The sequence below is a fragment of the Carassius auratus genome, chromosome 21 (genome assembly GCF_003368295.1).
Source record: "Carassius auratus strain Wakin chromosome 21, ASM336829v1, whole genome shotgun sequence".
NCBI classification, from domain to species: Eukaryota; Metazoa; Chordata; class Actinopteri; order Cypriniformes; family Cyprinidae; genus Carassius; species Carassius auratus.
This window is the reverse complement of record NC_039263.1, coordinates 8,644,823-8,669,353: the sequence shown is the minus strand read 5'-3', so window position 1 is coordinate 8,669,353 and position 24,531 is coordinate 8,644,823. Positions and strand designations below refer to the sequence as shown.

Below are 24,531 nucleotides of genomic sequence, written 5' to 3'. Positions count from 1 at the left end.
CTAGAATTGACTATAACAATAATATTAGATTACCTTCTGTTGATATATGATTATATAAATTTTCTTTTATTTATTTGTTTATTATTATTATTGTTATTATTTTGGAAACAGGATGATTATTGCAAATGCAAGTTTTGAATACTGGAGAGGGGGTAGGATTAAATAAGTGTTTTTACTTCTTCCAACACCTTTTCAGACATGTTACAGAGTGTTAGTGTTTATTTGATGGTGTGCATATGTATGCGTTTGTGTATATATGTAAGCGTTTCTATATGCATTTAGGTATGTATATGTACCCGTATATGTGTATATGTATAGGGGTATGTATGTATGCACCTAGGTGAGGGTATGTGTCGATATATACATGTATGTTCATATGGATATGGATGTGGGTTTCGATGCACATACTGTATGTGTTTATGCGCTCAATCTCATGTGGGAGTTATAGACTGGCTGTATGTGATAGAAACAAAGTGTAGGAACTTATTGACATGTCTGAAATAAATCAAAAGAAAGAAAGAAAGAAAGAAAGAAAGAAAGAAAGAAAGATGCAGTGCAGATTTTTTGTTTTAGGCCTACGGCTCGTTCAATGAATTTTGTATAATGAATTTTTTAACTGGGCGTTTCAGTGATCCGCCATGAAACCTTTGAGCTAAATTGAGTTTCCCTTACAAGAGACCAAACAATGCAGAAGAGCTGAAGGCCACTGTAAAAGAAACCTGTGCTTCCATACCACCTCAGCTGTGCCACAAACTGATCACCTCCATGCCACGCCGAAATGAGGCAGTAATTATAGCAAAAGGAGCCCCTACCGATTATTGAGTACATGTACAGTAAATGAACATACTTTCCAGATGGCCAACAAATCACAAATTTTTTTTTACATTTTTTTTATTTTTATATAGGTCTTATGAAGTATTCGAATTTGTTAAGATTGTGAATTGGTGGGTTTTTGTTAAATGTGAGCCTAAATCATCACAATGAAAAGAGCCAAAGACTTAAACTACTTCAATCTGTGTGCATTGAATTTATTTAATACACAAGTTTCACAATTTGAGTTGAATTACTGAAATAAATGAACTTTTCCATGACATTCTAATTCATTGAGAGGCACCTGTATGTGTGAGGAAAGGCTTTGTGTTTGTTATGCTCTGACATGCTTAAATTAATTTTGAAGGGATATCAGACCATTTTAGGCAAACAGATAAATGCATGAATTCCAAACATGCATTTCAGGGAAGATCTCAAAATAAACTGAATGTCTACCTTGTTGTCTGTTATCTTAATCACTATGTTTTCATCTAGTTTAGCCATACAAGTATCTGCACTACTCACAGCCATAAATGGGAACTTCAGCAGCAGATGACATTAAGATAAAAAAATTAAAAAAAAAGTCTGTGCTTGGAATGATCACAGGAAGTCATTATTGTCCATCCCCCATTCTCCTCATCTCTCCAAGTATTTGAATACCAGTTTTTGTGCAGCAAAAGTTCAACATAGGTCAGCAGCTGTGAAAGTGGACACAGTTATTCTTGTGTTCTTACTGTCCTGGCTCTCATCCAACTGAGCAGAAGCACAGTTATGGAATGTTGAAGTGATTAAGTGCAGTTTAAGCTGAATAACAGTTTATCGCTGCTTCCGTAAAAAACAGAAGGATGCCTTTCCTAAAATAAACTAAAATATATTAAAACCAACCCTATGAAGTTAGATTTCAGCCTCAAAACTGTGTAAATATAGGGCAGGACATTTGATTAAACAAGTCTAGCAAGGGCTGGGTTAAACAAGCCAACCAAGATATGTTGCTCAATTTAGCCCTACAGGCAAAGTTAAAATATTTAACCAGATCAAACCAAGATACCGTATGTTGCAATATTGAATTGATTTTACCAAAGAGGTCATTATTTTTATATTGCTTATATTATATGTAATATGTAATATATTATATATATATATATATATATATATATATATATATATATATATATATATATTTTTTTTTTTTTTTTTTTTTTTTTTTTTTAAATCCAACCACTTACACACAGTATGAGAGGAGAGATATCTAAAAGAGGTGAAATTTTCTAGGACTTGTGGGGATTTTATTAGCATATGGCACTGAGCCACAGTGAGATATCCACTCAAGTTGTGTTACTCTTCCTCTTTATCAGCCCATGTAATAAGCATGAGCAGGGGTTACCAAGTTTGGTCCAAGTTAAGCTAAACCCTGATCAAACACCTGAACTAGCTAATTAAGGTCTTGCTAGGAATACTTGAAAGTTACAGGCAGGTGTATTGAGGCAATTTGGAGCTAAACTCTGCAGGACATAATGTAACCTGGAGATAAATTAGGAAAGTGAAAGATGAAGCATCAGATAGAAGTTGTATAAATTAAGCCAGACATGTGGGACTCTCTCATACTAAGAGAAGTGGCAGAAATAAGTGGTACTCAAGCAACTTGAGATAATACAACTCATCCCAACGCTGTTACACCTATTGCTATTTGGTAAGGAGTATAACACATTCCCCACCTCTGTCAGGATTCTGGGCTGTTCCGTGTTGTGTTTTGCCAGTTTCTGTTCCTGTATTTCCCAATTTGGTCCTTCCTGTTTCCAATAAGGTCCCTGATTAGTTCAGCTGTGTTTAGTTAATTATACTCATGTCCCTGTCTATTTATTTAAGTTATAGTGTGTCTCGGTTGGGTCAACTTGTTATTTTCATTTATTTTCTGCCATTTCCAGTGTTGGATGTATCCTGTGTTTCTTGGATTAAAGACTGTTTATATATATTTATATACTGTAATATTTTGATTATTTTACTTATGATTATTTGACCTGTAAGTATGTAGGGCATTGTACACAGCATTTAATTCAATCAAAACACATCAAACAAGCCATTTCTGAAATATGAAATTTGTATTTTTGTTTCAACAAAACATAGATAAATGAGATGGAGTACAACATATAAAAGTAATATAAAATCTTAGTTGATTAAACACGTACAGTATATTTATGTGAAGTTACATGCCACATGACTGGTTATTCATAAATGTGCCATAGTACAATATAATTCATATAAAAGCTTCAGATGAACCAATTCATAAATGTGCTATAGTACAATATAATTCATATAAAAGCTTCAGATGCACCAATATGAATAGATCTTTCTTACACCATGAAATGTAAACAGATCAAACACATTACATCCACAACAACCAAAAAAAAAAAAAAAAAAAAAAAAAAAAAAAAAATATATATATATATATATATATATATATATATATATATATATATGTGTGTGTGTGTGTGTGTGTGTGTGTGTGTGTGTGTGTGTGTGTGTGTGTGTGTGTGTGTGTGTGCACTACAAAATGACTTACAAACTTTTCATAAACACATCACAATAAACAAAAATGAAAATAAAAAATAATCACCACGGAAGTCGCACCACAACAGAAGGTCTATTTATATCAACATGGCTCCTTGTCTACACTAAATAGCGAGTTCAAATAACGCTACTCACATTTTCACATTTTTAGCATATAACTGAGTGCTCACAGACAAAATATATAAACTCCAAGGAGAAGTAAAGAAATATTTCAGGCTTACTGGCAGAGATAATACATAAACAATATCATGTATTTTAAAGTGGACGTTATTTCTTTGCATTTATATGTTTGGCTATTGGCAGCTGTTTGTAGAAATTAGTCACAGTCTGGTTTCACCCCGTGTCAAACTTAGCCTATTTGAGTAGTTGCACTTACTACTAAGAAACTTCCTAACTTTCACCCCACAAAAAGAAATTCCCATAATTAAATTAACTACGGACTTTACTCTCTGAGGCTCTTTTGTGTATTGCAGTGTCTATCTGAATTGTTCAACATCTGTTTGGAATCTTTCATTTCCTGGGAACTTTCACTTTTGGTCTGATTGCTGATTATCTCATTCTGTTCCTGCGTTGAATATGTTCTTCTTAGCACCATAAAAGACAGGAAAAAACAGACAAAACCACCAAAAATAAAGAAAATTTGAAGTCCCAGGAATCTGTGTAACAAAAAAATATTTAACATATGTTAGTTCACCCTGCTGAAAAAAGAGCTTAAAGCAACACAATAGGTTTATTTTCCAACTCCCCTAAAGTTAAACAGCTGAGTTTTATCATTTTCTTATCCATTCAGCCGATATCCAGGTCTGGCGGTAACAATTAAGCTTAGCTTAGCATAGATCATTGAATCTGATTAGACCGTTAGCATCTCGCTCAAAAATGACCAAAGAGTTTCAATATTTTTCCTGTTTAAAACTGGACTCTTCTGTAGTTATATTGTGTACTAGGACCGACGGAAAATTAAAAGTTGTGATTTTCTAGGCCGATATGGCTAGGCACTAGGGGTGGAACAATACATGTATTTGTACCGAGCGGCAACCTCCCACTCTCTCTCATGAAGTGACTAAAACTGTAATTCATCGACTGGCCACTTAGCATCCTTCGGCTAAAGCGAGCGACCTCGTCTCTTTCGGTGGATTGGAGAACGAGCCGCCTGATGATCTTTCCAAAGCCGTCGAGGAACTCCATCTGGAGTGGGCCCTCCCTGAAGAGCCGACGCGCACCAGCGCTCTGTCCCATTCTTCCCTGAGGTTCATGACGAGCTGACCAAGTCGTGGCATGCCGCCTACTCAGCCCGCCTTCGCACTTCCTCAACATCTCTCACCCCAGTAGACGGCTCTCAGAAGAAGGGCTATGAGCAATTGCTGCCCCTAGATGAGGCCGTGGCTGCTCACCTACACTTCTGCGGGCCAAGCCGCTTCAGCACTGCACACCATGGCCATATTGCAAGTGTTCCAGGCAAAGCTTCTCCATTTCCCTGGATGAGTCTAGCCTTAATGAACCTGCTTTTCATGACCTCCACAGCGCCAGCGCGATTTGGCCCTGTGCACCACAAAAACCACGGCCCAGGCCATTGGACGATATATGGCCAACTTGGTTGTGCTGGAGCGCCACCATTGGCTCAACCTGACAGAAATAAAGGAGGGCAACAAAGTGGCCTTTCTCAATGCCCCAGTCTCTCTGTCCGGTCTCTTCGGGCCAGCCGTAAAGGGATTTAGAGAGTGTTTCACTGCAGCACAGAAGTCGTCCCAGGCCATGCGACACCTCCTGCCTAAATTGTCTAGCTCTGCCTCGAGTCGCCCCACTCCGACTGTGCCGACTCAGCACCAGAACAAGCTTACTCTTTCTTTCCCCCAGATGGCACCCCCAAGGGAGCAACACCCAGCTCGCTAAGCGTGCTAAACCACCTAGACATCAGGGCCCCTGGCAAAGGATTGTGCTGGAATCCTCCTGAGTGTGGGGGAAGAAAGAGGAAGGGGCAAAGTCCCGCCGCGGCCGGACCACCCCAGAAACTCTCTCGCTTGCCTGATTTGTGACCTGGGCCCACTATTGTTGCATCCATGCAAAGTGACGTTATTATGGCAAACGCAATAAATGTTTCACATTTTCAAAAAGAGCATTTTTCCTCCTCCACACTCATCAGTGTTCAGGCCCCTAACCAGCGGCCTGCCATCTGATGCTATCCAGCCTCTTGTCATGTAGGCCGAGGCCTGGCAGGCCATTTCCAGAGAATCCAAGTGGGTGTTGGGGATAATAAAACACGGCTACTCACTGCAGTTTGCCGGAAGACGCCCGTGTTTCTGTGGGGTGATTCCCACTTTGGTAGAGCCAGACAACGCTCAGGTCCTCCGCACCAAAGTGATGACGCTGTTAAGGAAGGGAGCTATAGAAATAGTTCCTCCCTCAGAAAGTGGTTCGAGGTTCTACAGCCATTTTTCCTTGTCCCCAAGAAAGATGGTGGTCTCGGACCCATCTTAGACCTCAGACTCCTAAACCTCTCCCTCATGAAATGGAAGTTCAGGATGTTGACATTGAAGCAGATCATCACGCAGATTTGCCCTGAGGACTGGTTCTTCTCCCTGGACCTGAAAGACGCTTACTTTCAAATTACATTTACTTACACATACTTTTTTTTTTGTCCCAGTCGACCACCAGGAAAAGACCACAAGAAACAGATGATTCTTCTGCACAATCTGACTTTGCTGCAGCCTGGAATTGAACTGCTGGTTTCATCTGGTCAGAGGACAACTGGCCCCCCAACTGAGCCTTGTTTCTCCCAAGGTTTTTTTCTCCATTCTGTCACCAATGGAGTTTCGGTTCCTTGCCGCCGTCGCCTCTAGCTTGCTTAGTTGGGGTCACTTCATCTACAGCGCTATCATTGACTTGATTGCAAATAAATGCACAGACACTATTAAACTGAACAGAGATGACATCACTGAATTCAATGATGAACTGCCTTTAACTGTTTTGCATTATTGACACACTGTTTTCCTAATGAATGTTGTTCAGTTGCTTTAACGCAATGTATTTTGTTTACAGGGCTATATAAATAAAGGTGACTAGACTTGACTTGACATCCAGATAGCCCCCCATCGAAGACGATTCTTTAGATTTGCGTTCGAGGCTGTGGCTTACCAATATACAGTCCTTCCCTTTGGGCTGTCTCTAGCTCCTCGCACTTTCACAAAGTGCATGAACGAGGTGCTTTCCCCTCTGAGACAGATGGGAATCCGCATTCTGAATCTCGATGACTGACTCATTCTAGCCCAGTCGCGAACCGAGCTAGACCTCCACAGATCCATGTTCCTGAGCCACTCAGAGTGCCTAGGACTCAGGGTCAATTTTACCAAGAGCTCACTTCATTAGGTTCCTGGGAGCGGTTTTTGACACAGTCCATATGAGGGTGGTCATATCACCAGAACTCGCTCTGGTACTTCAGCAGCTCATGGCCTCCACCAGGAACAAAGCCTATTTCCCTGTGAAGTTCTTTCCGAGGATGCTAGGGCTGATGGCTTCCACCTCCCCAGTTTTGACTGGTGCTCAGCACGAAACGAAGACCCTGTTGAGTGTGACGTATCTCCGATACTGTCATTTCTCCAAGAGCGTCTAGACAAGGGTCTCACCCTTTCCATACTCAAGGTGTACATAGCAGCCAACACAGCATTTCATGCTCCTTTCGCTGGCCAATCAGTGGGTCGAAACAGCCTCATTGTGTGTTTCCTGAGAGGTTCTAGGTGTTTGAAAACCCCGCGTCCCCTCACCGTTCCCCAGAGATGTATAAAGTACTAGAGACCCATACTTGAGTAAAAGTACAAGTGCTCTATCAAAAAAGTGACTTGAGTAGAAGTTGAAGTGCTCTTTAAGCACCACACTTAAGTAGAAGTACTAAAGTATTCAACATTTTTTGTACTTAAGTATTGCAAGTAGTCTTTTTCAAAATTTACTACTCAAGTACTGAAAGTAAAAGTAGAAGTATTGTGTTATGTAGCTATTAAAGAAAGTAGTCAAAAGTTTGAACATATTGTTTTTACTATTTCAAATAATTAACCTAAAGGACAATCACAATTCCTTTGACTGTAACTTCTTGTAAACAAAAAACAGTTACTAGGGTTAGTTAGCCCAATTTGCAAAATGATGTCATTAATAACTTACCCTCATGTTGTTTCAAACCCGTAAGACATCAGAGGGTCATTTAGAATTTTTTGAAGCATCGAAAATACATTTTGGTCCAAAAATAGCAAAAACTACGACTTTATTCAGCATTGTCTTCTGTTCCGTGTCTGTTGTAAGACAGTTAAAAACAAAGCAGTTTGTGATATCTGGTTCGCGAACGAATCATTCGATGTAACCGGATCTTTTTGAAACAGTCCACCAAATCAAATTGAATCGTTTAAACAGTTCGCGTCTCCAATACGCATTAATCCACAGATGAATTAAGCTGTTAACTTGTTTAATGTGTCTGACACTCCCTCTGAGTTAAAACAAACCAATATCCCGGAGTAATTCATTGACTCATACAGTACACTGACTGAACTGCTGTGAAGAGAGAACTGAAGATGGACACCGAGCCGAGCCAGATAATGACTCGTTCACGAGTCAAGAACCGTTTCTGTCAGACGCGTCCGATTCGTGAACCGATGAGCTGATGATACTGCGCATGTGTGATTTAGCGTGAAGCAAACCGACACACAGAGCGTCTGAACCGAATTGATTTTTTTGGTGATTGATTCTGAACTGATTCTGTGTTAATGTTATGAGCCCAGGTGCAGTCAACGCCAATGACGCCATTGCATCGAGCGCAAAAGAATCGGTGAACTGTTTTCTTCAACTGGTTTATTGAATCGAACTGTCAGAAAGAACTAACGTTACTGGTCATCCGAGAACCGATGCAACCGGTTCTTGACTCGTGAACGAGTCATTATCTGGTTCGGCTCGGTGTTCATTTCTCTCTTCACAGCAGTTCAGTCAGCATGCGCAGTCTTCTTAATCGCTTGTTTCGCTCAATGATGTGCCAGCTTCATCAAACCTGCCATCTACAGTTCTGGCAGTGGTTTGTAATGGAATGATTCGTAACATTATTATAATTGTAACGAGTAACGATGCAGCACATAAAAAAAATATCGGAGTAAAAGTATTAAACTCAGCGAAAATATGTACCGAAGTAAAAGTGGAAGTAGGAGAAAAAAATAATACTCCAGTAAAGTACAGATACCGCCTTTTAGTACTTAAGTACAGTAGTGAAGTAGTTCTACTTCGTTACTATACATCTCTGCCGTTCCCACTTAGGACCTTCACACGGTCCTTGGAGCACTCAAAGGACCTCCCTTTGAGCCGCTGTGGTCAGCTGACCTTCGGCCCCTGATGCTCAAAACCACTCTGCTACTCGCTCTAGCATTGGTCAAGCATGTTGGCGATTTGCAAGCCCTCTCGGTGAGCCCTGCATGCCTTGAGTTTGGGCCCAATAACTCAAAGGTCATATTAAAACAGGCTTGGCTACGTCCCTTAAATGCTCTTGAAGCCATTCAGAGCACAGGTAATTTCCCTCTCAGCTCTGTCTCCGATGTCAGGTGAGCGAGAGCTGGATCTACTCTGCCCAGTCAGGGCTTTGGGGATAAATAATGAGCAGTCACAGCCGTTCAGGCAGTCTGACCAGCGTTTTGTCTGCTTTGGTGGCCACACCAAGGGGTCTTCGGTCTCAAAGCAACGGCTCTTGCGTTGGATAGTCGACGCTGTTGCTCTATGCTACTCCTCTATGGGCCTTGAGTTCACCATAGGAATAGGAGCCCACTCCACTAGCGGGATGGCCTCTTCATGGGCATGGTATAGCGCATCTGTGAGGCGGCCGGCTGGTCCTTGCCGTTCCCTTTTGTCAGATTCTATAACTTGGACATCCCGACCTTGCACGCTCAGGTTCTTTGGGTTTGATACGACGGCCTTTATCAGACTCCGCCTTCATGCCACCTCCAGGGAGCTAGCTCCCTCTTAGCAGTGTAGCGTCAAGGGATCGACAGATCCAGGCTCTCACTTATCCCTGGCCCTCAAGGTGTTCAAGATAAGTCTTGTCGTTCCCTACAGTGGCACGGCGCGGTTGAATTCGTTCCCCATACGCAGTATGAGTGAAGTATTGTAAGGGAATGTACTCGGTTACAAACGTAACCTCGGTTCCCTGAGATACGGAACGAGTACTGCGTTTTATGCCGTGCCACAAGGCTACGGCTTCAGTGTCGTTGCTTCAGTCATATGACCTGATTTCCTTTGGTGATTTGCCTGCTTATATAGCTGTTCGCCCCTCCCATTTTGGCGGGCTTTGGCGTGCTGCAGCGCTGTCATTGGTCTTAAAAAGTTTACAGATTAAACCAATGGCAGTGCAGTTGCACTGCGTTATTGAAAAACGGCTTCAGTATCGAGGAAAAAAGGAGCTTTTCCCCATACGCAGTACTTGTTTCATATCTCAGGGAACCAAGGTTGCATTCGTAACCGAGTGCGTTTACAGCCTGGTGCAAAAATGAGTTTGGTCTATATAGTTAATTTTGTATTTCATGACAACTGACCCTTTCATGACACAAGGTGGGTGAATTTTTTTATAACCCATCCGTTTAAATTATTTTAAGCCTTAAAGTTATGCATAATTAAGGGGGTGGTCACTTGAGTGACAGGTGGATTGCCCGTGCTGTCACCACTGTCAAGCTAGGTGGGCGAAGCTTCAGTAACCAGCTCCCGCCTTTTTGCCCATTTTCGATTGTCCGGGAGAGTCGTGCGGTGACGTGCTGCCAAAATGGCGATACCCTGCTTTGCACACTTTAAGCTTCAAAAACACTCTTCAGGAGTCTACTTTTTGATAAAGTACCAACTGTGCTGTCAAGTTAGCAATTATGTTTTTTGTGTGTGTGTGTGTGTGTGTGTGTGTGTGTGCATGCACTGGCACGATCACTTCAACTGTTTCCTTAGGGCAGACAGGGAGACACTTTTCCAACCTTGGCCAGATGGGAGGCCAACTAGACCAGTTGAACCAATTAAGACCAGCACTTGTTTTTTGTTTTTTAAGGAATGATATTATTTCTTTTGTTATAAAATCCATAGTAATACATACAATATAAGCCACACTCTACTTTTCATAGCAGATTAATTTTGACTTTTACCTGTGTCTGAAAAGATCTAAATCGTAGTAGCTACATGATGTTGTCTTATTGCATTTCTTTCCCCACAAAATGCATGCGGTATCGATGGCACGGCCATACAGAACTGGAGCTGGAAGGAATGCTGTCAGGAAATTAAAGTTCCTTGTTAATATATCTTTTAACAAAACATTACTAGACTTTACTACTAGTAGACATTGCTAGACGAGTTACATAAAGCACCACAAAATGACTAAAAGACCCATAACTGAAAAACTCAAATATTGTCTTAACACACCTATTCCTGGTAATGACATGAAATATGTTATGATGTTTTATGTTTAAGTTATCACTGCAGCTTTCACAATACTGGGAAAACTTGTTGTATAAACAAAGACAGATAACACTAAGCTAAACAGGGCAGGTCTGAATATGCCCGAAAACATTTCGAAACACTTCAATTTCACCAAGATTTTGCCTTTTTAATAGATTAGACATAGTTCAAGTGCAGACCAGATTTAAACCTGTTTTAAGCACATGAGCACCATGGCTAAGCATGCGTGTGAAATGGTGTACCAAGGCTTCCAGTACTACTGCCTGAAATTGTTACTATCATGCTTTGATATTCTTGCTTTAGATTTTTTTTTCACTAACTCAGTACCCTCATACCAGGTTTTGGTTGTAACATGTTTCTGTTAAAATATGACATGTGTCTGTTCTGCATGAACAACTTCTTTTGCTTACCAAGTACTCGAAACAGCATGAACTGAATTCCCAAGGCAAACGATTTGTCTTCTGGAGTCACAGTCCTGAACAAAAGCCAGCAAATCACAAATCGTTTTACATTGTTTGTATAAATAAGACATTTCAGTTACATTTCAGGAATATCCTATTGTATATCCTATAGTATGAGCACTTTGAAATAAGTTTTCTTTAACATATCTTTTCAGAGTAAGTGCCTGTGGTCTGTTATTACACTGATAGCATTTTTTTTCATGATGTTGACAGGGCCTGCACAGGCAGGTTTTTGACAATGGTATAAAGATACTATGACGTATTATAGCTGAAGGGCTTAGATGCATAAATGCGTGAAAACATTAGTTAGTGTAGCGATTAAAAAGTCAACCAATGCTAATTTTAAGGATTCTATCATTTGGAAACTGACACTGTAACATGCTTTAAGAAAAGAAACATGTAAATTGCAATTCTGATTTCATAAAAAAAAAAAATAAATAAATAAAAAATGCATAACTATAACTTCTGCACTACAACTAATGAGGAAAGGAATAATTAGTGTGATAAAATAAATACATTTTATTATGCTGTAGGTAGCAACTATGGAAGTGTTGCACTACAACAAGTTGCAACCTGCTAAGCAAGTTCACCTTGACACTCTCCCTTTTAGACAAATCATGCCACAACGTTCACTGCCATTAGTATGATGGCAAATCAATGCCAAAAATTACTGGGCATACAAATGATGCTTGCGCACGGTAAATCACTTCCGCGAGAGGAAAACTAAATCGGACGCGGGGAAACGGGAGCTCGCGAGCTCATTTCAAACGTGCATGGTCATTCCCCACATCCTCGCGCTCGATCTTCGTACCTCTGCTCGCGCGAACATTTTTATTTTGTCAGTCGTGGGGCGGGGCTTGCTGTTCTAGTTGTTATCTCAAATGTAATTGGTTATTCCCCTTTACATGAAGTCAGTATTGGATGCCAATAAAATTGTTCGCGCAAGCAGAGATGAGAAGATCGAGCGCGAGGATTAGGGGAATGACCATGCGCGCGCAAGGGCTTGAATGGCGCGCAGAGGACATGTTACGCACACGCTGGAGTTTGAAATGAGCTCGCAGGGTCCCGTTTCCTCGTGTCCGATTTAGTTTTCCTCTCGCGGAAGTGATTTACCGCGCGCGCAAGCATCAGTTGTATGCTCGGTTATTATTGGCATTGATTTGCCGTCATACACTAGTTTTAAAGTAGCAACATTCCATTGTTCTTCTCATAAATGTATTTTCATTCGATTTTCTCTACACTTGACCAAAATTATGAAATTACATACAAATTTAAATAATAAACACATTTTCAAAGCTTAACTCAATACTTAATTGTATTATATACAGAATATGAATATAAAACACATTAAACTTTAGAAAAACAGACATACAGATATGTAACTGTTAGATATTTATTAAAACATAAAGATGTAACATTAGATGTTCACTTTAAACAGATCACAGTTACATAAAATAAAGGGAAATGAAAATAGACAGCATACCTGAGGATCATCATAAAAGATGTAGTGTGGGAAAGTGAAGCCACAAAGCATGTAATGGAGGACAGGATCATGAAGGGAATGAGCCGATTAATACACTTATTTCCACAAGGTCCTGAAAGTGCAAAGCCTGGAGAGCCATTTGATGCCACACATTCACAATCTGTGTAGTTATGTGGGAGGTACTGAAAAGTTAAATTTAATAGTTTTGAGAGGTTACTTTCAGAATAATTATATTTTGCAATATTTCAACTATTGTTGTTATTCTCATATTTGCAGGGAATTAAAAAAAAAACTTGTATGAATTAAAAAAGTCAATATCAATAAATCTGTACCAGAATTAGGCAATAAACTCAAAGTATTAAACATGCAGCCACTATATATATATTTTGCATCATTATATGTTTGTTTGTGCTACATACCATATTAATGAATAACAGAGACTTTAAACAGCTTCTAAGAAACCTTTAAATCCATTAACACTATTTTGTCTCATAACATTTCTCTATTGCTAACAACGCCTGGAAGATAAGTAGTATACTTTTCAGGAAGAGAAGTTTGTTTGTTTTAAAAGCAATTAAAAGGATAAGGCATGGAGGAAGTTGTTAAGGATTTTTCTTTTCATGTCGCCAAAGTAGGTTACGAAACATTTGAATTTATGCAAAAGCAAAATTTAGGTCCAAAACACATAATATGCATACAGCCACACACAAATAAAAATTTTGCAGATAGAAAATGCTTTGTATATAAAAAATAAAAAAAATCTATGCACTTTTCAAAAGATAAACATCTTAAATATTCAAATGAACATTCCATTATGACATGCAAACAGCATATTTCTACATAAATACTGTCCTATTTCCTGACTGCTCCCATTTTATTTTCACTGATTTGCTCTCCCAGTGGACAGAGGCTGTTTCTGTGTATCTAAAGGTTGACAATCTGTTTTGGAAGGCTGAGACTGAGTTACTTTCCCACTGTGTTATATTTATATAGTAATGTATCTGCGTCCTCATTGCTGCAGTCATAGCAGTATGCTGACATGCTCTACTTTCACTTCCAACTGCAGTTGGTATGCACTTAAAGCAAGTAATTGTCTTGGTACTTTGAGCAATTGGTTGTTTTAACATCTACATTTGTGTTTTTTGGGTCTGGGAATGTGTTTGTTTAAACCACTTTTAAACCATTTCCCAAAGTAAAATTCCCTAGATGATGTACAACTCCATTAATGACAGAGTACATGACAACCAGAATATATATATATGTGTGTGTGTGTGTGTGTGTGTGTGTGTGTGTGGTCATCTTGTTAGTGGCATGTATCATTTTCTCTTCCACATGCCTCTTTGATTCATTGCATCTGTGATAACATGCAATGATGTTCTGGGTGTTCCCTAAACATTTTGAAACTCTAAGGGATAAGGGAATTTTAGTGGTCATCACTTACTTACCCTCATGTCGCAGTAAACTTGTATGATTTACTTTTTTCAGTGGAATACAAATGCAGTTAAAGTTAGTGGGTTCAAAAACAGCATTGCACCCAACTGACTTTTTAAGGTCCTATTTGTGAGGTTAAATGCTGAATGCTGAGGCAGTTCACAAAATATCTTATTTTGTGCTCCATAGAAGAAAAACATCTTACAGATGTGGAATAACATAAAATGACATGGATAAATGACAGAATATTCTTTATTTCACATGAACTATCATATTAATCATCCACTGAGTTCAGAAATTAATTACTTTTCTTAATATTTCAGATGAAATCCTTTTGGTTAGTTCAAGCCAACCACTGCAAAACTCATGTATCAGCCTCCTTTTTTGCATCATTAACAAAGTACCATGCAGTTCCAGTAATGGAAGTTAAAGATAACTTACTTTCTTTTCATTGGGTTCTACTGTCTTACATCCAGCATGACAAGGAGAAAGAAATTCCACTCCATCTGAGCCACACACAGGGTTAAAGGCTTCATCAGAACAGGAACATGCATTGCTACACTGCTGAGAAGATCTGGGGACAAAAGTAAACAAAATCAAGGCAAAGGCTCATGAAAATAACAGGATGCCTTGTGGCAGAATTTTAAGCATTTAAAAAAATTGTTCTTTGCATATTAAGAGAATTAAAAAGAAAAACTACTAGTCTAAAATCCTCGAGGAATGTAGGAGAAAATGTAAGTGAAAATTTCAGCCTGCAGTTAAAATGTGGTCCACATCCAAAACTTTGTAATGGAAAACAGCTGTCAGAGGGTTTACACAGAACAAGACACTGTTGATTATTTTGTATGTTGTAACTGGAATTGTGGGCTGAATCACTTAGATGTTGGCAACCCAAATGAACACTCTTTTATATTTTACCTGTATGTAAACAGAATGCATTTAAATCAGCATATAAAGAAAGCATATATATAAAAAAATCCTAAATATAGGAAAATAACTAACTTGTGTATTTTCTTTCCTACAGGTTTTATGGTCAGATTTATTTTGGGGGGGGGAGGGCCAAATGTGTGTTATTTACCATATAAACTGCCACAATATTTAAAACATTTAAACATCAAAAAACAACTCACAAATGATAGTTGACACCAGAAACATTATGTGTGGGGCAGCCAATGAAGAGAAGTGGAATTGCGAACATAATGCTAACAAAAACTGCCACCGTACACATCGCCGCTGAGGACCTCACAGTCAAGCCCAACTTGCGTAGTATAACCCCTCCAGCCATTATACCTAACATGGCTGAAGGAATATTTAAGCCACCTGTGAACAGACATACAGACAGAACAGGTACAAATATATATATATATATATATATATATATATATATATAGTGTTTAATGTAATATACAATATATAGTTAATGAACTTTGTAAGTGTGTGTGTGTGTGTGTGTGTATGTTTTTGTGTGTGTTTTAATGCTTCAGGTTCGGGTGGATCCCTGGGAATGTTCAAGTTGAAACCCCTGCACTACATTCCTTTATTAATCCCATTGAACAATACATAATGAAAGATGTCAAATTTAGACAAAAGGCTTCTTTCTTCTCTTGCTTATTTCTCAGGACTTTGGAATCTTTCTTAGCGACATATGGTATTGTGTGTGGATTAGCAGTGGTAAAAGTTTTGAATGAGTAATTTGTATCTTTGAACAATATGATATGATTTCACTGGCCACAAACATACAGCACATATTGTTATGGTTTTGGCGGAGCAAAAGGTTTTCTTCTTCAATAGTAACCTCAACCTTAACCAAAGACATAATTGATTTCCTTCAATAACTCACCCATCATCAAATTAGAAAAGGAGGCAGTCTGTGCAAACTGCCTTTCAATGAATTTGCCCATAAAAGTGGCCAGCCCCGCAACCATGGCAGCAAGATTCACTTGAGCCAACACTACCAACAAATAAATTGGGTTCCTCAGAGTCCTCATTACAATTTTGGGGAAACCTGAGGAAAGATAAAATACACCAGACAATATGAAAAAAAATCCAAATAACATTTGTACATTATAGCACAAAAATAATTCTCAAGAAGGATAAAGAACATTATATTTTGGAATATTAATGAATATATCAATGGATATAAAGATCTTTAGATCCAGAGACTTTTACATTAAACATCAACAACCAAATACATTACATTTATCTGGAATAAATAATTAAAACACTGAAATATATAAATATTGCCAGAAATGTTAATATTAGACAAAATATTTTGGAGTTTGATAAATGACTTTTAAAAACAAAACACATAGAAAGGCTTTGTATTTCCTGTTGTGTGCTGCCCACCCATTAAGAAAGTGTGCTAAGTTCAAGAAATCTAACTGTTACCGGAACAGAACATTTGAATCATGATTTTGCAGTTCAGAAAAACAGATTGAGTCATTATTTGGCTTCTAATCAGGCATCTGGTTATGACTAAGTAGGTCAAACTAAGCAGCATTATATACTAAATTTTGCATGAGCAGCATTATGATTGCATGAGGGGATTCTTTTGAATCTGGACATGGTAGTTTCATTATTATGCCAATGTAATATGGCCTAACAAATACAGTAATCCCATTAGGTTCTAAAATAGGTCATAAACCTACATCTTTCTAACTAACATCCATAATCCAGTTTGACCAGATGCTGAATGCAATGAGATTTTGTATGTGCGGTTTTGTTACTTGTGGAATGGCTGCTAAAACAATACAGACAGCATGTGCAATTATACAACTAGCAGTGGGTGTAATTTATTTTAGTAAACTACTGTACACCACATTGATGTTTGACACCTAAACTTTGAAACTTTTCTTGTCTAAAATCCATAACATTGCCAGTGTAAAATAACACTTCCAGTGTAAAAGTCATCCTGTCTGAATCAGGAGAGACATATGCACAGATCAATCACTGTTTACTTGGAGCTGTTCACTTGATGGACTAGAGCCATGTGGATCACTTGTAGATTAATTGTGATGTTTTAATCAACAGTCACTGGAGATGACCAATTGGTGAGCAAGTGATGTTTAATTTCTCGAAATTCAGATGAAGAAATACCTCATCTACATCTTGGATTTCCATGGGGTGTGTACATTTACATTGTTCTTTTTTGGTCAGCTATTCTTTAATGTGCGATAAAATAAAATGGCAAACACACTTTTTAAGAACTCAGTGAGAGATGCCTCTTCCTTTGTTTCAGATTTGGGGTTCTTTTCCTCCATCATTTTTTCTGTGGATGGCTCAACAGGGGCCTCTACAATTTCCTGAAGAGATTGAAATCTTTGATTAAATTTCATTTATTGTTGGGAAAAAAAATACTGTTAAACAACCACATTATGCTCAAAATCAAAGTGCAAAGTGGTAGAGAGGAACATACACTCTTAAAAATAAAGGTTCCAAAAGGTTGTTTTTGTAGTGATGGCATAGAAGAACCAGTTTTAATTCCAAAAAGAACCTTTCAGTGAAGGGTTCATAAACAAACCATTTTGAAGAACATTTAAAAATCTTAAGAAACTTTTTAGACTGTACAGAAATTGTTCTGCATTTGAAAGGTTACATGGATGTTGAAGGTTCTTCATGGAAGCATTGATGCCAATGAAGAACCTTTATTTTAAGAGTGTATCGCAAACTGATTGTCATTTGCTTCAATAATGCCATCTTATATTTTTATAGGGGTCATATGATGCGATTAAATAATTAAATCTTTGGAGTATTACTAGCTCTTGGTGCATAAAGAAGATCTGCAAAGTTGCAAAGACTAAAGTTTCAAATCCAAAGAGATATTCTTTATAAAAGTTAAGAGTCAACCACGCCCTCCTAAAATGCCTCATTCAAATATTCCCCCACATGTCTACGTCACAATGTGGGAAGATTTGCATAACAACACCCTAATGTCCATGCAAAGAAAGAAGATTTTTATTGTCGCTGTTGTTGCAGCCGCCATGTTGTTGAGACAATGTGTGTTTGAAACTATTTTTTTTTTTTGGCTTTCCAAAAGAGAGCACAACTAGAAATCAGTGTTTAAGTTGCATTTACAACACTGTTCCAGTTCAACCCAAATATTCAGATGTGTGCAGCGCATTTTACGGAGGATGAGGACTGTTTCCTGGAAGAGTAACCTACAATGTTATAAAGTGGGGCAGTTCCAACTTTGCAAGGACAGTCTGGCGCTTCTGACTCAGTCTGTAATTACATTGACATATTTAAAGAATTTGACACTGATGATTCAAATGGGAATTTTGAGCAGTGTAGAGTAACGCTTGATGTTTATCGTTTCTCCGATCACAAATTCAGAAATGGTTTTATATTTAAGCAGCGCAATAAGCAATGCGATGTGTAAAATGACAGTATAAGTCATTATGATCAGTAATTACATGCCTACTGGATGCTACAAATGCCTCGTTTGTATTGGGTTTTATTTTGTTGCAGCGTTCAGAACACTTGATCTTGGCCTCACAGTATTTCAAAGAGCATAACATTTCTGTCACACACTTGAGGAATGTGGCCTATCACAATGCACTGGACAGCTGGCAAATCAGCTTACACCTCGTTTTCAGAACGATAAGCTTTGTAAAAATCTATGCATTTTAGAAAGGCAGAGCATAGAGGAGTAACAAATAAATGTACACTGTAGAGTACACTGTAGAGTAGACTTTTTTTTTTAGCAATGTCATATGGCCCCTTTAAATATGAGATTATCTGATTCACATTTACAGAACACAAGCATTTAGTGCAAAAACATGTATGGACGCTAACTTTCATGAGAGGTTAACCTGTTATTTAATCTAGTTGAGCAAGAGGGGGAAGAACAGGCTGAGACACGCTCCTCTGGGACTCATGTTTCTTTCCGTGGTTATAGTTTTTTTATTTAAAAACATGTTCTGTAAGACCCAAGCGTACTTCAGGCAATGCCTAAAACTTATTTGCCAAACTCTCCATCACTGATTATTCAAAATTTACCAAATAATATTCAGAATCAAAAAGGCTAACAAAAGATTTTTGATATACCTCTCTAGACATCTTCCTTGGGAAAAATAGGTATGGCAAAGAAGTCAGGAGAAGGAGGGTGGCAGCCATCAGGAATCCCAACCACCAAGCTCCAACCCATCTGGGGTCATCATTTTTCAAATTTAAATCTTCTGAAAAGTATAACAGCTCATTCAAAAAACATATCTTATATATGAGAGACATAAAGCCAAACTTACTAAAAGTTCCTGTCTGTTTGATGCACCAAGCAACATTGCTAAACGTGTTGTATCTTGAGGTAAACACTTTTTAAATTCAGTTTATCTTGTCTAAATGCACTTGTCTAAAAATGATTAGTACAGTTTTTAAAAGTATTTACATTAGACTCTGTTGTTTAAGCTCAGTAAAGTGTATACATTTACTTTACATTTATGAAGGAGAAGACATTGCATATCAGACTTACTTGAAGACATCTTATCAATGTCAACATAGAAACGAAGCAGAGCAGATGACATCATGTAGCCAAATGCCGGCCCAATTACAGTAATTGCGAAAAGTATGCCTATAGAAAAAGATAATGGTTGATTATTTCTTGAATTTACCACTGTATTATAAAAATTAAACCACCCTATATGGAAATCAATAATCGAACATTCAAACCTAGGTAGAAGGGAGAATTCCTTTTTTCTGCATAATCATCTATGTAGGAAATCCCAAAAGGTTGTATGGGGACACCACCAATGCCCAGCAATAACTGGCCCAGTAAAAGTATTGGATAAACTCCAAGGTGAGAATCACTCTTTCCTTGATCACATGTCTGTTTAGATTTGTTGATTGAGTTCAGTGATTTGCAAAGACCAGAACTGTTGTCTGTGGTATCTGTGTAACAAATACATTGTTCATTTCAGTTGTTAGGTACTTATATATATATATATATATATATATATATATATATATATATATATATATAAACAACAACAAAAAAAAAAACAATCCTCACTCACTATTGGAGTCTGTAATGTAATTCTCACTAATGAAGTGAGGTAGGGCTATAAGGAACACCCCCACACTTGCGATCATCGCTCCGATTCCAATACATCTTGGCCGATGTACACGGCTCCCAAAGAAACTCACAAACACAATTAGAATGGTGTTTCCCACCTGTGGTCAACAAAAAAAGACTTAAACGCATGATCAGATATAATAGTCAAGAAGTTGTCCTTGCTGATGTAATATCAATTTCATATTTAGACTTTGTGTCTAAACTTGTAAATTAATATTGAAATAATTGCAAACCACAAATGTGTTTTTTTTCTTCAGGCGATTCATGACATCCTGTCATCAACATTCATATAAAGTTAGCAGATTATCCTTGCCTCATTAAAGGCTGCCAGGAGTCCTGATTGCTGACTTGAAAATCCATATCTTTTCTCAATGGTGGTTATGGAGCCTTTCAGATAGCCAGACACCAGGAGCTGAGCAAGTTGTAGCATCCCATGACACAGTACAAAAAACTGAAACACACACACAAACACACACAAAAGTGCTAAAATGTAAACACATTTTGTAAATATGCATAGGGAAAAAATACAACAAACATTAAATTGGAAAATATTAATCTGTTAACTGGTTTTAAGTGTTCAGGCCATACCAAGTTGTATCCTAGCAAAGTTAAATTCTTTGGTTGAATAGCAATTTCAGAGCATTAAACAAAACACAACAGAAGGATGTGCGGTAAATACAAGGACATTAAAATTATGCAGAAAAGCATCAGGCCCAGTCTGTGGGGAATAATAAACTTAAGGAACTTAACACCTCTCAAAAAAAAAAAAAAAAAATTCAACAATATTCTATTGCTAATTAAAAAAAATGAGATAAATGCTTCGATAAGTTAAATTAAACTAAATTCTTATAGTTTTCATTTTTAAAGACTCCATAAACAAACTCTTTAACCTGTTGAAATCATGTCTCACTGCAGGCAAACACCCCCAATACTAGGGCTGGGTATCGATTCAGATGTTCCAGATCGATTCGATTTCGATTCACAAGCTCACAAATCTATTAGATTTCGATTCTCGATTAGATTTTCGATTTCAATTCTTGATTCGTTTTTCTATATTCGATTCTCGATTCAACTCAATGAATATAGATTTATTACAAATACTATATCTATAAATAATAACAGTGAACAAAAGTTTACAATTGGGTAATTAATCAAAATAAATTAAGAGCCACAAACCTGTATATTAAACTCTCTTATTTTAGGTACACTTGGGTACATTAAAACAGAACCCATCTCTAATTTTCAAATGCATACAATTGTTAGATAAATACAATACAATTTTGTTGCAAGATGAAAAATGCTTTGTTCTTGTCCACAGCACTTGTCGTCGTCTTGCTTACAAAATCTAAAATGCTTCCATACCTCTGACTTTTTATGTGAAGGCGGCATCAATGTTGACAAAGCAACTGAAACCACCATTTTAAGCAATGAATGAATGAATGACAGGTTTGCCTCTCGCTCCTGGTAACATCGCACAAGGCAAATAAGAGGGTGACATCTAGTGGAGAACACTTGTAATTAGATTAACGTTAATCTTTCATTCAATGTTTGCGGAAATAAATATGGGAAAAAATCCCACTAGATTGGGCCACCGGAGAGATTATATATTGGGGCTGTGATTGCATTAAGAAATCATGTACATTCTCCTTGTGACAAGCCAGATTCCTTGATGATTAACTCTACATCTATTGAAAGCCCAAAGGAAAATGTGGGTTGTTACCTTGCATTGATTACAGGTCCTTAAATAAGATCACTGTGAAATTCAGTTACCCACTTCCATTGATTCTATCCTCCCTGGAACAACTCCGTGATACTCGCATCGTCACTCCAGCGACTCTTTTTTTCCCCCTTGTTTGTGAAGGCAGTAAAAAATTTATCTTTCACCAGACTTCTGTGGAATTCCTAGGATATCAGATTAACGCTAGAGGGGTAAAGATAGATGACTGAAAGACACTTGAGTGGACTCCAGAAGCAGAACAGGCCTTCCAAGTGTTAAAGACTGCCTTCACAAAAGCCCACAGTAAACAGATCTGGAGAAAAAATTAATTGTGGAAGTGGATTCCTCCACTATGGGGGTGGGAGCCATCCTCTCCCAATATTCTGAGCAAGCTGAAAAACCAATGCCCTGTGCTTTCTTTTCCAGGAATCTATCATCCGGCGAAAGAAACTATGACATTGGCAATCGAGAGTTACTGGCAGTGAAGCTGGCCCTTGAGGAATGGAGGCACTGGTTAGAGGGAGCCCGGCAGGCTTACCTTGTACTCACAGATCACAGGAGTACCTAAAAGAAGCTAAAAGACTCAACCCTTGCCAAGCTAGGTGGGCGCTATTCTTCACCCGGTTTCATTTCCTCATATCCTACCATCCTGGGTCCAAGAACACGAGAGCCGACAACTTATCCCGCCTACACACTGAAGAGGAAGTCAAGGAGGAAACCATCTTGCCCACCAAACTATTTGTTAACCCGATTCAGTGGGACCTTGACGAACTACTCTGTGAACAAGCCCAAAACCAGCCCGTTCAGCCCATGTGTCCAGTAGGGAAGATCTACGTAGCAGAGGATTACCGTTTACCCCTCATCTCTGACGCTCGTTCCTCAGTAGGAACCGGTCATCCAGGAGTCAATAAAACATTGTCAACCCTCCAAAGGAAGTACTGGTGGCCAAGGATGCGAGAGGATGTCACAGAGTTTATTCAAGGGTGCGCACTCTGCAATGACCAAGATACCTCGACAACTACCTACTGGAAAACTCCTTCCCTTACCGATTCCTCAGCACCCCTGGTCCCACATTGGAGTTGACTTCGTTACTGACCTCCCAGCGTCTGACGGTAACACATGTATCCTTGTAGCCATTGATAGATTCTCCAAGGCATGTAAACTTATTCCGTTGAAAGTCCTGCCCACAGCCTTTGAGACTGCCGAACTTCCATTCAATCATGTATTCTGTAATTTTGGTATTCCGGAAGATATTGTTTGCGACAGGAGACCTCAATTCATTTTGAGGGTCTTGATGTCCTTCCTTGCCATGCTCAGTGTCACCGTCAGTCTGGTTACTCTGGTTACCATCCTCAGGCAATCGGGCAAACAGAACGCAAGATCCAGGATGTCAAGCCGTTTCCTTAGGACCTTCTGCCACCGGAACCAGAACATATGGAACAGGTACCTAGTCTGGGCTGAATATGCCCAAAATTCCCTCCGAAAAACATCAAATAATCTCACCCCGTTTCAGTGCATTCTAAAAGAAACCCCTGTCTACCAGCCCGGCCAATTAGTATGGCTGCCCACCCTGGACATCAGGTTACGGCAACCATGCAAAAAACTAAGCCAGAGGTACCGGATCCAACCTACCTTTCACATCTCCCTGTTGAAACCCCATCACTTACCTGTTTCTGTTCCCTCTGCAGACCCGGTCCCTGACGACGAACCCCCATTGCCACCCATCGACGCGCAACCCATTTACACAGTTAAGGAGCCTCGCCAATATATCCTTGACCCAAGTCTGCCTACTGAATTTCAAGCCCAGCATCCAGAGAAACCTGCTCCACGAACTCGAGGTAGACCTCCACGATGCCAGAGAGTAAGGCCCGCTGGCGCAGACCCTGGGGGGGGTAGTGTCAGGGATCGGGCAGACCCGGTCCCAGCCAATCATCAGCGCTCACACTCCCCTGAGTACTAATTACCAGCACCCGATCTCCATTACCCTGGCACTATAAAACTCTCACAGAAACACAAGTTCACTGTCGAGCCTCAAACAGGAATTGACCTCACGATCTTGTCTCCAACTCATCGCATCTTCTCAGCAAACACCAACTGTAACGTATTCTCACATTTGGAAGTTAACTTGTGTGTCTTTGTTCTCTTGTCTCCAGAACTCTTATGGCACTATCCATGATGTGAATTCTCCTACCTACCTCGATACCTCCTGAGTGCCCATGTGATTCTTGAACATTGTTCTCCCACTGCAAAGAGAAGAGACAAGTATCGATATTCACGTATTGTGTGGCTTTGACGTCTCGACACGTAACGCACTCACCTGGCTTTCACAGAAGCAGAATTCCCAAGTCCAAGGCCATGGTTCTTAGCCGAAAAAAGGTGGCATGTCCCCTTCAGGTTGGTGGAGAGCTCCTGCCTCAAGTGGAGGAGTTCATGTATCTTGTTTACGAGTGAGGGGAGGATGGAGCGGGAAATTGACAGGTGGATACATGCAGCTTCTGCAGTGATGCGGTTGATGTACCTGTCTGTCATGGTGAAGAAGGAGCTGAGC

The 24,531-nt window shown here is 39.0% G+C and overlaps 1 protein-coding gene across 1 annotated transcript in view; it reads right to left on the bottom strand.

Annotated features, from left to right (window-relative positions):
• Nucleotides 1-3,314: 3,314 nt before the first annotated feature.
• slco2b1 (solute carrier organic anion transporter family, member 2B1) overlaps nt 3,315-24,531 on the bottom strand; it is a 33,753-nt gene continuing 12,536 nt past the window's right edge. The window contains exons 3-15 of the mRNA XM_026195724.1: nt 20,580-20,717; nt 20,208-20,364; nt 19,864-20,082; nt 19,667-19,765; nt 19,246-19,376; nt 17,396-17,501; nt 16,040-16,204; nt 15,330-15,519; nt 14,641-14,773; nt 12,769-12,950; nt 11,235-11,299; nt 10,515-10,635; nt 3,315-4,034 (exon numbers count right to left, since the gene is read on the bottom strand). Of these exons, the coding sequence (XP_026051509.1) occupies nt 3,821-4,034; nt 10,515-10,635; nt 11,235-11,299; nt 12,769-12,950; nt 14,641-14,773; nt 15,330-15,519; nt 16,040-16,204; nt 17,396-17,501; nt 19,246-19,376; nt 19,667-19,765; nt 19,864-20,082; nt 20,208-20,364; nt 20,580-20,717 (1,920 nt within the window). The 3' untranslated portion in view covers nt 3,315-3,820. The remainder of the gene's footprint in view (nt 4,035-10,514; nt 10,636-11,234; nt 11,300-12,768; nt 12,951-14,640; nt 14,774-15,329; nt 15,520-16,039; nt 16,205-17,395; nt 17,502-19,245; nt 19,377-19,666; nt 19,766-19,863; nt 20,083-20,207; nt 20,365-20,579; nt 20,718-24,531) is intronic.